This window comes from Macrotis lagotis, chromosome 6 (assembly GCF_037893015.1).
Source record: "Macrotis lagotis isolate mMagLag1 chromosome 6, bilby.v1.9.chrom.fasta, whole genome shotgun sequence".
NCBI classification, from domain to species: Eukaryota; Metazoa; Chordata; class Mammalia; order Peramelemorphia; family Peramelidae; genus Macrotis; species Macrotis lagotis.
In genome coordinates this window covers 54,578,636-54,594,679 of record NC_133663.1, presented here as the reverse complement: position 1 = coordinate 54,594,679, position 16,044 = coordinate 54,578,636, and the positions used below count along the sequence as shown (strand labels likewise).

The window sequence follows — 16,044 nt, the reverse complement described above, 5'->3', positions numbered from 1 at the left end:
CTCAGGATTGGAAACTTTTGTCCACAGATGATTATCAATCACAGCAAGGATACCCATGTTTTTCAGTATCCACAGCTAAACAAATTACCAGTAAGCTGAATAGTTCTATTTGCACATTGTGAGACTGAAATTCAAATTTTAGCATTCAGGAAAAGCAAAGATTTCTGGATATTCCTGGAGGAGAGTAGGACCATAAATAAGAAATAGTACAGTTGTTTGAATACTAATAAATAAAAAAAAACTATAATTTTTGTCAAATTCAAGACTGTGATATAGGTCCATGCAAATAGACATCCACACATGTATACATATATGGATATATATTTATGATACATAGGCAAGCACATGTACGCATCTCTGAAGTCCTCCATAGAGTAACATATATGTATGTACCTGTGCACACAAACACACACAACATTTCTTATTTTACACAACTTTTCAGATATGAGCTGATAATTTTAAGCATATCATGTTTGCAAAGAATGGTAGCAATGATGTGTGTAATGACATACATCTAAAATTAGAAGAATAAATAGTCTAATATCGACTAAAATTCTTATAGAAAACCCCATGTTCTTTTAATCACAAACTAACTCTCTTAAGCTTCTGAATAATGATACTATACAGAACTGCCATTCCTACACATGGACAGTGAATGGATGTAAATCACCCAAAATATGAGAAAGAAATTAGCTCCTTGTGCACTCAGAGGGCAAATAAAATAAGTCAAAAGACAGTGAACATCATCCCTCTAAGAGTGATTTAAGGTAGTGATGTGGTTCACCAAACATTAATGGTCTTAGGTTCAAACTATGTTAGCTCACTTCTTTCCATACCCATGTGACCAATGTGAACAGGTGGCACTTCTGTGAATGCTCACTAAATTTGTACAGGTTATTCATCAAATCAATGTCAAAACCTGGTTTTCAGTTTATGCAGGTATCTCAATTTATATCAAGTCTAATTTGAGTAATTTTTTCCTTTGTAGTTGATATTACTACAAGTAAACAATTAATCTTTCAGATTACCTTTGATGCTGTTACATCGCAAATATATATCCTAGTACTGTTGCTATTACTATTACTATAAATATATTCAGCATTCTAAGAAGATAATTGATGATTAATTCATAAATCCTGATTAAAGATTCATTTCATATATGTAAAATTAAAAGACTAAAAACAAAATAAGAGTATCTAAAATTACACTCAAGCATACACTCCACCCCCAGTTTTAATGGTTGTGAAGTTAAAAAGATTTTATTATATAAATTTTGTGGTCCTTAAAAAAAGATCTTGGAAAATTCTATTACTAAAGAGAGCAAATTCTTGTGGCAGGTAAAGAAATATTTAAAATTTGAGTTCATTTGCCTATGGTTTATTTATGATTTCTAGACTAAGACATATCCTGGCATGCTAACTTTTTGTAGTTTTTAAAAAACTGAATCTAAAAATAAGAATATTTAAAATCCTCACAGAATAAATTATCTACTTCTGCCAAACTATATTTGCTGTTACCAGAATCCAAGATAAAAAAGCTACCCTAAATTAATGAGTCTGGGAGTTAGAGGAGAGCAGCATATTCCTCTGTATCATTATCTCCCTCATCTGTCTGTATAACTGGATGGGAGCATGCATTTATGTGGCTCTTCAGTAGAAGTTAGACCTTTCATGGTGCCACCAAGATCTCCATGTTCATAAGCTTTTTGGTCTCCCACTGCTGTCACTTCACCTTAAAAAGGTTCACATCTTGCTATTTCACTGAAGTGTCTTTGGCAACGGAAGACTCTTTGCCATCAGTGGGTTGCGCCAGGGGGGGTTATACCTAGGATATTAGTGTTTGGTCTGGGTCCAGGGTTGACAGTCAGAACAGAATCATCAGCATCTTGGGGTGGTTTTTTAAAATATATTTCTCCTAGCACCTTTTTGGCTTTCTAAATAAATGATGGAAAAACTATAGCTATGTTTATTTCAAAAGGAAAACTAGATTTTATAAGATCTGGAAAATGAAATTAGGGAGAATAAAGCTAGAGATTTCTCAAATATTTCTGATCTCTTGAAATTTAAGACATACTTTAAAGGAGGTAACATTGTTGCTGTAGTAAATATATTCAACAAGTTTATGATCTACTTACTGAATCTGTTGCCAAATGATTATTTGAATTGGTAAACTCTGATACCAGCTCATCAGCCACTTCATTATATGAAGTTGTTCCTTTGCGTTGAACTTTTTCACATACTTTCATTGAAAAATGTCTCAAGCCTTTTCCATTTTTATCTCCTTTTTTGCTTCTTTTTCTATAAAAGAAAAAATAATTTTTAAGAAATTAATCATATTAGGCAAAAATAAATGATCTCACTTTACAGAAATTCATTCAGTTGCATTATTATTAAATAACCTTCTTATTGATATGTCTCTAAAACCTACAATGGAGTAACAGACCAATGTCACTTTTAGATCCAATTTATATATTTCAGGAAAGTTTCTTATTTAAATTTAGTCATTTCTTTAGTGTCTTTCAAAATATAAAGATTTTTGTTTTTTGTGTGAAAACCAAAAGTATACCACTCTTATGAATTTCATGTATTCTTTAACTTTATGTGATAGAAGTTCTCATCTTTTAGTGTTTGATTTAAATTCTATAGTTTCTTCAATAAAACACTGCAAGATCTTCTTGTACATAAGTTCAACAAAGCCTCATTTTAATAATTTCTCTAATTTCAGAATGAAATTAACAAAGGAAATGCTATTTATATACATGTATAAAAGTTAAAGTAATAAAAAATTAATACTTTTTTTGACTGTGATATAACAGGGCAACTGGTAGCATTTTCCCACTGTGGCTTACTCTTTCCATGGTACCCAAGCAGTAACAATAATGACTTTATTGATGATCAATGACTAGCCCATCTATCACTAGCCAGTCATTAAAAGACAAGCATTTTAATTTTTCAACAAGTATTTATAAAATATTTACTATGTTTCAGGGATGTTTATTTCAATTAATGACAGCTAACATGATTCTGTGTTGTAACATGTTTTATATATACTTTCTCAGCAAAAATTCCTTCAAATAAGAATGGTTAAATTTTGTTGTACATTTAAGAAGTGTCATATATAAACTCTTAAAAGAGACATAGAAAGAAGATATCACTGATTATTTTTCTGGATTAGTACAATCCTACAGTGATAGCAACTCTGAAGAAAAATATAAAAGTCTGAATCAAAATCAGAAACATAGACTTTTATCATAAATGTCAAAGTAGAAAGTTATTACCTGAATATGCTCTTTGTTAATAAATGGTCTAATGAAGCACAGACTGAATTTTAAAGAATCCAGCATGTGTTCTAAAGATGTGCACATGATACTATAGTAAAATACTATGAGCCTCCACAAAAATCTGTTGTTCTACAGAGCAGTAATAGTGTCCAATCTGTAGAACAGAGATTTAAGACTGAGTCCACATCAGGCTACTTGGTTACTGGCTACTCATAACCATTCCAGTATCTTTGCCAAGAAAATCCCAAAAGGGATCATGAAGAGTCAGAGGTGACTGCAAAACTACCAAACAATAATATATAAAGACAACAAATGAAATGTTATTTACTTCTGCAAGATAAAAGTAAAATCATAGTCAAACTTATGGACTAATCTATAAGCAAAGTGTCCTGGCATGGTGGTTTATCATGTGATGAACAAATTCTCTACTATTCAAATTCTCTATTGATTCTAATTTACCTATTTGCTACTATTAACATCTTTCCCAAAAAGGTTGGCAGGAGAAGGAAATAGTAATGAACTGTATTGAGTCTACTTTGCTACTAACTAATCCTGTTAAAATATTTTCAGGGTTTTTCCCAACTCTTCATTTATCTATAATTATGAATAATTAGTTATATTAGTTTCAAAGTACAACATTTAGTGCTCTGGCAGATAGAATGGCTAAGCTTAAACTAAAATTTCTTTGAGCTATTCAAACATTTTCTGTATTATAGCCTTTAAAATCAATTGTACATTTTGATACATATACTACCAGAATTTGACAAGAACACTGCAGCAGTTGCCAAGTGGAAAACTAAAGCATGCAGATATTGCATTAATTCAGTTTTCTGTTGCTGTGTAAAAATGATATAAGGAAGCCAAATATTCTTTAAAATATTCAAGTTCTTGGTAAATACTGTTCTGAAAGCTACATTTTGCTTTTTTTTTTTTGGCAAGGCAATGGGGTTTAAGTGATTTGCCTAAGGTCACACAGCTAGGTATCAAGTGTCTGAGGCCACTTTTGAACTCAGGTCCTCCTGACTCCAGGACCAGTGTACCACCTAGCTTCCCCCAATAGGTACATTTTTAAGAAAGCAATTTTACTATGAAATGCTAACTCACTTCCCCTTATCAAAATTATAATAATAGAAAAGTTGCTGAGTATATTAGCACAAAGAAAGTCTTTATCTGGAGCAGGTATGCCCAACCCACAGCTGCATGTGACCCTTAAAACCATTTCATATAGACAACATTACATTTTATTATGGGTTACATTGTAGTCATAAATAAATATCAAATTCTATATGCAGCCCTTGACAAGTTTTGTTGGGCAACGTGGCCTAGAAGAGCTAAAAGGTTAGATACTCCTGAGCTTAGAGAGAATACTACAGAATGACGCAAAACAACATCTATAAAATGATGAAAAATAAAGATAAAATCAAAGGTTTGGGGGAAAAACTTCAGAATTTATAGCTGAAAAGCCATCTGTGTGACTATTTACGGTAGAATCTATTCAATGCTATATTCTTATAAAATAGTGTTACCTTCCTAAAAATAAATATAAAGTACTTATTACAGCTGTGCTGGATGGAACAGAAAGTACAACTCTAACAATACATACATATATATATATATATATGTATACACACACACATATACACACACACACACACACACACACCCAGGAGACTTTTAAATTACAATATCGGGTAGAATTTCATGAATTCAGTACTGAAATGAGTACTTCAAGCTCTATTGTAAAATTATGAATCCCATGGAGCCTGTGAAACAACAAATATTATATAGATTTCACATGAAACAAAATCAGTGAAGGTTTAAATGGACAGTACTCAGAAGAGTTCAGATTTTTTATCCTGTAACCTGTAAGTAATGCATTATAAAGAAATAATGTTTTAGAGAGATTAAGTTGATGATAATATATGGGATGGAAGGCAGGGAAAATGATTAGAGAAGGAGAAGACAGTTTTTAATTAACTCTCCAAGAATAAGATCTTAGAATAGAACAGCAATAGTGATAATAAAGAGAAAGCCACACAGGAGACAGACTAAAACATGTGGAAATTGGTGATTTGCTGAATAAGGTTTAGGAGGTGAAAGTGAAGAAATTACTCTATAAATGAGGTAATTAGAGCAATATAGCAGTGTCACAGACAGTAGGGAACAGTTTAGTAAAGAAGACAATTAGTCTAGTTTTTAAATATATTAAATTTAAATTGTCAGCAGAGTATTGAAATTGAAACATTATACCACTGAAGATACAACCTGGGCTCAGGTGGGAGATACAATAAATGTAAGTATCCCCAAAAGTCCATAATTTCATTATTCAAAAAGAAAGGACCACTTGATAGGAACTACACACACACACAAAAAAATATCTTTTAACATAGAGATCGCTAGAAATTTAGAATTTCAAAGTAAACATCTGAGTGACAAGGATGGGAAGGAACACTGAGGGAATTCAAGCTTGATAGAAGGATTTCTAGTTGCTGGAAGTAACTTCAAGCTGTATTTCCCTTTCTAGAAGTGCATCTCTATTTCAAAAATTCCCTGAAAACTAACCAAGAATCATAGGCCTACTGAAGCAACAGTAGGATCTAGAGCTCTTTTATCTGCCAGCTCCTACTCAATCACATTTTTAGAGGGAATACAGTCATATTCTTTACTCATAAAAAATCAGAAACATATCAGACAATAGAGTAATTAAAGTAGAAAGAGGCCAAGGAGATAGCTTGACCTAACAAGCCATTTTACAGAAAAGGAAAGCTAAGAACAGAAAGAGAAAGAGACCTTCCAAAGAATACACAATTATTCTCTTGATAGTTTTGCTTAAACAGATTGTGGTGGAAAGCATGTTGAAGTAAGAGTAAGGAGACTGGTTCCCAGTTATCATTTACACATTTGATTTTTGGTAGAAACCTTGAAATATATCATTCTCAACTTGGTCCCAAATATGATAAGACTGTTAAGAATTCCCCTAGTACCAAAGCTGTATTTATATGCATAAGGCAGTCTGAACCTTCACAATAGTTAAATCAGTGGAAAAATAAAAGTTAGAACAAGTTATCAATCATAACCCCCTAAAAGAAGTTTCTTCATTTTGAAATACTAGATTTAACTGAGTTCTTGTGCTTTCTAATTTGTATAGGGAATTGTAAGTGAAATATTACAGATTTACTGTGATAAATTATAAATTTATTCATTATGTTCAAGTTGAAAAATCAATAAAAATCATAATATTATTTTTAAAAAAATTAAGAATAAATGGCAGTATGGGGTGGCTAGGTGGTGTAGTGAATAAAGCACCGGCTTTGGAGTCAGGAGTACCTGGGTTCAAATCTGGTCTCAGACACTTAATAATTACCTATCTGTGTGGCCTTGGGCAAACCAATTAACCCCATTTTCCTTGCAAAAAAAAAACCCTAAAAAAAAAAGAATGGCAGTAACATCAAACAAAATGCAAAAAAGAATCCTTTCTGAATTTTTTTTAAAGCAATGAGGTTAAAGTGACTTGTCCAAGGTCACAAAGCTAAGTATTAATTGTCTGAGGATGGATTTGAACTCAGGTCCTCATGACTCCATATTTTTTGTAGTTACTTTCTACACAATTCATTGTCTGGGCCTCTCTGTAACCAACTACAGCTCCTGTTGCTATGCTGAAATGGTCAAAGTTTAGGAAACCACTAATGAAATTTCATGGAGCTTAGAGATTACCACAGGTTTAAAGCTATCAAAATCAACATTTCTGGAAAACAAAAAATTTTTTTTAAATTCCAAATTTGTAATAAGAAATGAATCATCATGGCATTTCCCCTCAAATATCATAATGATTTAAGTTTATTTATTTTTTATTTAAGGCAATGGGATTAAGTGACTTGCCTATGCTAAGTAATTGTCTGAGGTCATATTTGAACTCAGGTCCTCCTAACTCCAGGGCCAGTGCTCTATCCACTGCCCCAAATACTAAAATGACCTAAAGACTGATTCTTACCCTCAAGAAAACAGGGAATGGAAAATTCTGTCCTGGGTGGAATTATGGATCTTTAATGATTGAGAAGTACTTTTTGTGACTTTAAACTGCTAAAATATCATGAATACTACCAAAAATGATATAACTAGTAACACAGGTGTAAAGGAATTGTTGAGGCAAGAGAGTCCATTCACTTATTCAGTGAACATTTACTAAAAACTTATTCTGACAGGGGCAGAGCTCAATTTAGAGAAGACAGAGTTGCTGCCCTCATGGAGCTTATAGTGGATGAAGGGAGGAAAAACAAGCGCATTGAACCTAATGGAGACTGTAACTTCCTCAGAGAAGTGAAAAAGCCAAAGTCCTAGGGGAGGAGATAGCGAGTGACATGGACTTCAAATGGAACTGGGTAAGCAGACACAGAGGGGAGAAAGCCTAAGGAGAATTCTGGGAGTGGGTAACAGTCTATGCTCAGCCATATGAATGAGAAGGGTAAAGGAAGTTAAATTCCCCAATGTGAAGGAATTTAAATTCTGGGTCTGAAGTTCTAGACAAATCTGAAGATCCTCCATAAAAAGATGTTTTAATTAAAGATTTTATTTATTTTGAGCTTTAAAATTTCCCCCCCCATCTTACCCCCCCCAACAGAAGGCAATTTGTCTGTCTTTACATTGTTCCCATGGTATACATTGATCCAAATTGAGTGTGATGAGAGAGAAATCATATCCTTAAAGAAGAAACATAAAGTATAAGAGATAACAAGATCAGACAATAAGATATAAGGTATTTTTCCCTAAATTAAAGGGAATAGTCCTTGAACTTTGTTCAAACTCCACCATTCATTATCTGGATACAGATGGCATTCTCCTTTGCAGACAGCCCAAAATTGTCCCTGATTGTTGCACTGATGGAATGAGAGAGTCCTTCAAGATTGATCATTGCCCCTATGTTGCTGTTAGGTTGTACAGTGTTTTTCTGATTCTGCTCATCTCACTCAGCATCAGTTCATGCAAATCCCTCCAGGCTTCCCTGAAATCCCGTCCTTCCTGGTTTCTAATAGAACAATAGTGTTCCATGTCATACATATACCACAGTTTGCTAAGCCATTCCCCAATTGAAGGACATTTACTTGATTTCCAATTCTTTGCCACCACAAACAGGGCTGCTATGAATAATTTTGTACAAGTGATGTTTTTACCCTTTTCATGATCTCTTCAGGGTATAGACCCAGTAATGATATTGCTGGATCAAAGGGTATGCCCTTTTGTTGCCCTTTGGGCGTAGTTCCAGATTTCTCTCCAGAAAGGTTAGATGAGTTCACAGCTCCACCAACAATGTATTAGTGTCCCAGATTTCCCACATCCCTTCCAACAATGTTCATTGTTCTTTCTGGTCATATCAGCCAATCTGAGAGGTATGAGGTGGTACCTCAGAGAAGCTTTAATTTGCATTTCTCTAATTAAGTAATGATTTAGAGCAATTTTTCATATGACTATGGATTGCTTTGATCTCCTCATCTGTAAATTGCCTTTGCATATCCTTTGCCCATTTGTCAACTGGGAAATGGCTTTTTTAAAAATATGATTCAGTTCTCTGTATTCTTTTGATCTTGGTTACAGTGGTTTTATCTGTGCAAAAGCTTTTTAATTTAATGTAATCAAAATCATCTAGTTTCGTTTTAGTGATGTTCTCTATCTCTTCCTTAGTCATAAACTGCTCCCCTTTCCATAGATCTGACAGGTAAACTAGTCCTTGATCTTCTAATTTGCTTATAGTATTGTTTTCTTATGTCTAAATCCTGTATCCATTTGGATCTTATCTTGGAATAGGGTGTGAGGTGTTCCTCTAATCTAAGTTTCTTCCATACTAACTTTCAATTTTCCCAGCAGTTTTTAATCAAAGAGACAGTTTTATCCCAACATCTGGACTCTTTGGGTTTATCAAACAGCAGATTACTATAATCGTTTCCTGCTATTGCACCTAGTCTATTCCACTGATCCACCAATTCTCCTTCTTAGTCAATACCAGACAGTTTTGATGACTGATGCTTTACAATATAATTTTAGATCAGGTAGGGCTAAGCCCCCTTCTTTTGCACTTTTTTTCATTAAATCCCTGGAAATTCTTGACTTTTTATTTCTCCATATGAATTTACTTACAATTTAAAATGTTTTAACAGATACTATTGTAATTAATCTTATTCATTTATTTATTTATTTATTTGTCTGTTTATTTATTTATTTATTTTTAGGTTTTTGCAAGGCAAATGGGGTTAAGTGGCTTGTCCAAGGCCACACAGCTAGGTCATTATTAAGTGTCTGAGACCGGATTTGAACCCAGGTACTCCTGACTCCTGGGCCGGTGCTTTATCCACTACTCTACCTAGCTGCCCCCTGTAATTAATTTTAAAAATAAGTGTGGAAGCATACACAAAAGATAAATAAGACATAATTTCTGCCCCTAAGGTATTCACAATATAATCGAGTAAGGGGATACAACATGTACACAAATAATTACTATAAAAAACTTTTTAGGAAATACTATTAAATATAATGTCAAGGATGTAATGATCACTCCGATCAGGTCAACTGGAAAGATCAGTTAGTATATTATGAAAATGGTAATACAAATAACTTATATGTTTATATCAGTCTCAGTTAACCAGATAACAATGTTTTTTCATAATAGTCTTTAATAAATGAGAACCAATTCTCACCAAAAGTGCTATAATCATTATCTATTAGTCAAAAATATTAAAATTTTTAAAATTTTTAAACTTTAAACTTAAACTGCTTACTAAAGATAATACAATTTACTAAAAGAAAACAAATATGAACTTGCCCCATTCTTTTAATCCTCTCACCCTACTCTATACCCCAAAATCCAAATCTAAATTCACAAAACACTGTGAAAAACGTGATCATTTGGTAACAACTTGTAATATGATACACCAGGTCAGGAGTTCACAGTCTAATGGGGGAGATAAGATGCAAGTAACTATGTACAAACTTTATAGCAGATAAATTGAAAATAATCAGAAGAAAGGCTATAGAGTTAAGCATTCAGATGTATTCCCATTATAAATTTGCTTTTGTGCAATTTTATAATTTAGTAGACCTATTTTAACTATCTTTTATTTAATATTTCCATGAATGCTGGTTCTGGAGTTGGAAGAACCAAGTTCAAATCTTAATTTTTCCATTCTGAAACTTAAGGTAAAACACCTTAATTACTAGTATGTTTTCTCATAAAAATGAAGAAACTGGATTAAATGAAAGGACCTTCCAGCTGATTCCATACTAAGTGGAAAATATCTGTTTTAACCCCATTTTTAGATGAGCAAACAATGACTGAGGAAGGTTGAATGCCATGCCCCAAGTCACAGAACAAGTAAATTCCTCCAACATAGATCTTCTGATCCCCAGTCCAGTGCTTTTCCCTTTGGCACTCCTATTTCTAAAGATGAACTGGTGATTTGTGACTGTAGAGGTAATCTGTAGTGATCTATATACATCATGTTACAGTTCTTTCCATAGATTTTGTAGGTTTCAATTTGGATTGGGGGGGAGGTGAAAGGATTAAAAGAATGGGGGGAATTCATATTTGTTCTCTTTTAGTAAACTGTACTACTGTTTTTGGTAAGCAGAGGGGCTTGTGCCTTTAAAGTCTTATCCATGAAATCAAATTTTGATATAATGTGTGTGTGTGTGTAAAAGCAGTTAAGTGGGAAGGAAGGTAAGGTGCAAGGAAGGTATAACATAGACAGCAGAGGTCTAGGTATATTTATGGCCCTAGTCACCACTGACAGTCTTCACAAATGATCTCCTCTGTATAACCAACCCCACCAACTAATGAGTCACTTTTGAAAAACAAGAGTATATATAAAATGTACATGCTACATGTAAAAATTGATAAAATCTAAAAAAAGATCCTGGATAATATTTCTATAGCAATTGAAAAGAATAATTGACAGGCTCTGTTAAAATTACCTGTTATAAAATTAGAACTTGGGGCTAAACCAGTAATGGCTATCATAACAACATCCCACTTGAACTACCAAGTCTACTTTCCTAAAGATGTCTATGATTAGACACAGGAGCTTGAAATCTTTGAGAAATATTTATCAAAGTTAAGTATAATAAGAATTCTAACAATTGTTCTTTACTGCAATATGTGGAATGAGAATATTAGAGAACACCAATGTGAAGTAATAAAGAAAAGTTACAATACCTTCAATTCAATAACCGGATTTAAAGAAGGAAAATGGGTAATCACTAGAAAAGCAACATAATATAGTAGAAGGTATAAAGCCTGTAAACTTGAGATTTTCTCTATTATAAATGTGCTTTGAGATAATAGATAAGTAATTCAGTTTCTCTGGGTTCTCAGTTTCTTTTATCAACAAAATAAGGAAAATTATATCTTTCCTATATCTTTCATGGAGATTTTGGGGAGGGGATTTTAAATGAGGTAAATGATATAAAAGCAATTTACATAAAGCATTACACAGATGAAGGGATTGTTATTATTTTATGCTTATGATTCCAAATGAGATTTCAGGATATGTAAAAATTATAGATGGAACAGGACTCTGAATTTTTTCTTTAACATATCAGACAAATTTGATATCATTCATTTATCATCTTACAGCAAATAATTGTACAACATTCACTGTATCTATATTTATATAGTCATATACATGCATGTACATATAAATGTGTGTAGGTATATATATGTGAGTCTTGATTCAAATAATTTTTTAAAAAGATATATATCTGTGAGAGGCCATGAAAATCTAGAAGTTTATCTGTTTTTTACTTTCATTAGTATTACTGAGAGTAAATTCTTTTTATAAAAGTCTAATTAGCAATATTATTCATTAACACAAGATGCATTAAAATTCTTATTGTATTCTTACTTAAATATTAGTTATCAAAGTAAGGTTAATATATCACAACTGTTAAAGGTCATTTCTCTAAAATGCGACATTCATCCCAGAATACTGGGAGAGGTAGTTAACTTTTAGAAAGATGGAAAGTCATACCAACAGGGCATCAATCAAGCACAATTTTGGGATATCTGTGATGGCGAATGCCATCTGTATCCTGAGAAAGAATTGTGGAATTTGAACAAAGACTAAAGACTTTCTATGTACTTTTAATTTAATTTAAAAAAATTTTGTCTTATATAATTCTGCTAGATCTCATACTATATGTTTCTTCTTTAAGGATATGATTTCTCTCTCATCACATTCAACTTAGATCAATGCATACTATGGGAATGATATAAAGACTAACAAACTGCCTTTTGTGGGGGGTGGGGCAAGGGAAGCAAGATTGGGGTAAAAATTGTAAAACTGAAAATAAAACCTTTCTAAAATTAAAAATAAAATAAAATAAAAATATTCTGAAGTGAAAAAAAGAAAGATGGCAAGTTCCAGAAAAGTTATATTGAATACTACTTCAACACTAGAGAATGATTAAAAACCAAAGAAATCAAACTATTTTATTTTCTTATGAAGCTATCTTCTATATAAAGGTACCACCTATTCAAATTACTTAATTTCATTTCCAAAGCTAATTTGACTTTTTGCTAGACTCACATATCTCCATTACCTGTTCTCTGGCTGAACTCACAGCAGTCTGGCTACCAAACTCTCATTCAATTAAAACTGCTCTTTCTCAAGTTGCCAGTGATTTCTTAAATGTAAAAACTTGATGGCATTTCTGTAGCCCTTGAAACTAGTGATCCACTTTTCACTAGGTTTTGCCAACACTACCCTATCCTGGTTTTCTTTCTTCAAGTCTAAATGCTCCTTGGATCTTGGTCTTGTTTGTTCAACCTTCATTTGGGTTGGACCTGCTAACTGGACATTTCCCAAGGCTTGGTCCTGGGTCTTTTTCTCTTCTCCCTCTCCACTCCTTCACTTGGTGATCTCATCAGCTCCAATGGAGATGATGATCATTTCTTTGCAGATGATTCTCTGAACTATTTGCTTGGTCCGAGCTTCTCTCCCAACAACTGGTTTCACATCATCAAATGTGTATCAGACATAATGAAATGGAAGTCTCATAAAATCTTAAGTTCAGTATGTACAAAACTGAACTCATCCCCCCCCTCGCCCCCACCTCTACATCTCCCTTCTTCCTAATTTTCCTGTTACTACCTAGGGAATCATCAGTCTTCCAGGCCTAAAACTTAGTGTCATCCTTGACTCTTCAATCTCCCCTACTTCCCCCCCCAATCTAGTCCATCAAAATGCACTTTTGAAGTTGAGTTGTCAAGCACTGTTATTTCTCCTTTTGTGAAATCTCTCCAAAATGCTCCCCACCATCTCACACCTGCTGGAGCCTGCAGAGGTTCTTATCTCATCTCTCTCTGTATACCAATCAACTTCCACTCAGATGGCATGATCTTCTAAAAATGCGGGTCTGACCATGAAACCCCTACCCCCCCATAAACTGTAATTGCTCTCTATTATCTCAAGAATCAAATACAAAATCCTATGTTTTGCTTTTAAAGTCCTTCATAATCTGGCCCTTTCCTTACCTTTTTAGTCTTTCAGGCAGCTTGACAGCTTAAGGGACAGGGCACTGGACCTGAAGTCAAGAAGACCTGAGTTCAAATGTAGGCCCAGAAACTGTGGGTCCTGGGCAAGTATAACCTCTGCCTAATTCAGTTTCCTCCTCTGTAAACTAGAGATAATATCAGCACCCATTTCTCAGGGCTGCTGTAAAGATCAAGTGAGATATTTATAAGGCACTTCCAAATCTTATAGTATTATAATGTTAGCCATTAGCTATGACTAGTCAGTCTTCCTACTCCTTGCCCCCCCATTTCCCTGACCCTGGCCTCCCTTCCAGCTCTGCCTTCAGTGCATTTTCCCTGGCTCTCCCCCCATGGTGGGGGGTGGGGCCGCATTTCTGCTCCCTCACATAGCACCTTTTGTAAGAAGCCCCTTCCTTCAGCTCAGACTTTCTATTTCTGGTTGATGGGCTGGGTGTTCCTAGAGAGCAACTACTGTGCTTTGCCATTTCATGTATTCCCAATGCTCAGCAACGTGTCTGGCACACAGGAGATGCCCAGGAAATTATTGTTGACCTGATGAACATTTAGAGGAACTTTCCTTTTTCTTTTTATGAGGCTTCAGTGTAAGATAGTTCAGTCAGAACTATATAAGAGCATCTACATTAGAGGCAAACAATATATAACCAGCTCCATTAGCTCTTTCTCATCCAACTTCCAAAACACAACCAAGAAATTAAGCCAGTGAATGCCAAAAGAGATGTCAATGTTTCTGCCCTAAAACTTTTTTTTTTTTTTAGGTTTTTGCAAGGCAAATGGGGTTAAGTGGCTTGCCCAAGGCCACACAGCTAGGTAATTAAGTGTCTGAGACTGGATTTGAACCAGGTACTCCTGACTCCAAAGCCAGATCCACTACGCCACCTAGCCGCCCTTAAAACTCTTAAATTTATTCAATAGGAAGACTTTTAGGCTTTCATTCATCAACAATTTACTCTTTATTTTAGAGCAAGTTTGTAACAAAGACATTTTCCTGATATCTCAGACAACAGAAGTTTAGGTGCCACAATGAGAAATAGGGCAAAGACCTCCTACACTGACAGCAGGAAGAAGTCACAGTTGATAGCAAGGAAGGACCAAACCTTTTCACCTCCCCCTCAAAAAAACCAAAACCAAAACCAAAAACCCTAAAGAAAATAGCCATAAAAAATCAAAAAGCATTTCATCAGACACCGGTTAGAACAGGGCTATCCAACCTTACTTTTAAAAGTTTTTATTGAAACAATAGACAGTGTATTTTGATTTGCCATTTTAGTGAGTGTTCTGCGCATAGGGGGTCACATAAAATCACCCTGTGGGTGGCATTTTGGACAGCCCTGATTTAGAGAATGAACTAACCACTGTAGACATCCCAACTGCCTCAGAGGACATATACTATTACAGAAGTGCTCAGAACCATACAATGCCTTAGATAAGGTAGATGATATATACTCTTGGAATCCATATGTATAATGATAATCCTGAGACATCAAGAAAAGATCAAATTATGTTTCACATCTTTTTAAAAAGAAGTCTAATGGAAATAGCTAGATGGCTCAGTGAATAGACCACTGGACCTAGAATCATAAAGATGTAAGTTGAGATCTGGTCTCAAACTCCCTGTGACCCTTAACTTTTTTGCCTTAATCCTTAAAGTCCATGGGCAATATGGTCCATGGGATCATGAAGAGTTGGACCCAAATGAATGACTGAACAACAAAAACAAGAAGCATAATTCTTTTTGGCAAAAATTTTCATCAAAAATATTTAACACTTTGTTAAGTTTAAAATATCTAAAAAATATACATGCAGAATATCAAAAGAGGAATTATATCTATTTTATATATCATTAATAGTCAAATCTCTCAGATGTTGAAAAATTCTTTTGCTGCTAATGGTTCTCTATAAAAGAAATGAGACTAGCTCACATATACCTGGTGATTTGTAGCCTAGGAGATGCCTGTATGAGGCAGGCAGAGGAAGCAATCATGATCTCATTTTAGAGATGAGGAAGATGATTCTAAGGAAGATGCAATAGTTCACCAAGATGACACAGCCAGACTGAACAGGATGGGGCTGGGCTCTGCGTGTTCAGAGGAGGGTAGGATGGAAAGCAATGAAGGGGGAAACAAGAGCAGCTCAGGAGGATTAGTTAGGTTCTCTCCCTTAGTTTACTCCTGGAGTCTAGACTGGGGTCCAGCCTAGGCAGCTGTCTCTCTACTGCCTACTATAT

The 16,044-nt window shown here is 34.3% G+C and overlaps 1 protein-coding gene across 12 annotated transcripts in view; it reads right to left on the bottom strand.

Annotated features, from left to right (window-relative positions):
* Positions 1-16,044, bottom strand: part of TFDP2 (transcription factor Dp-2) — a 190,471-nt gene that overhangs the window by 30,944 nt on the left and 143,483 nt on the right. For all 12 annotated transcript variants that reach the window (XM_074191165.1, XM_074191166.1, XM_074191169.1 and 9 more), the window contains one exon: positions 2,135-2,297. In XM_074191165.1, coding sequence (XP_074047266.1) covers positions 2,135-2,297 — 163 coding nt within the window. The remainder of the gene's footprint in view (positions 1-2,134; positions 2,298-16,044) is intronic.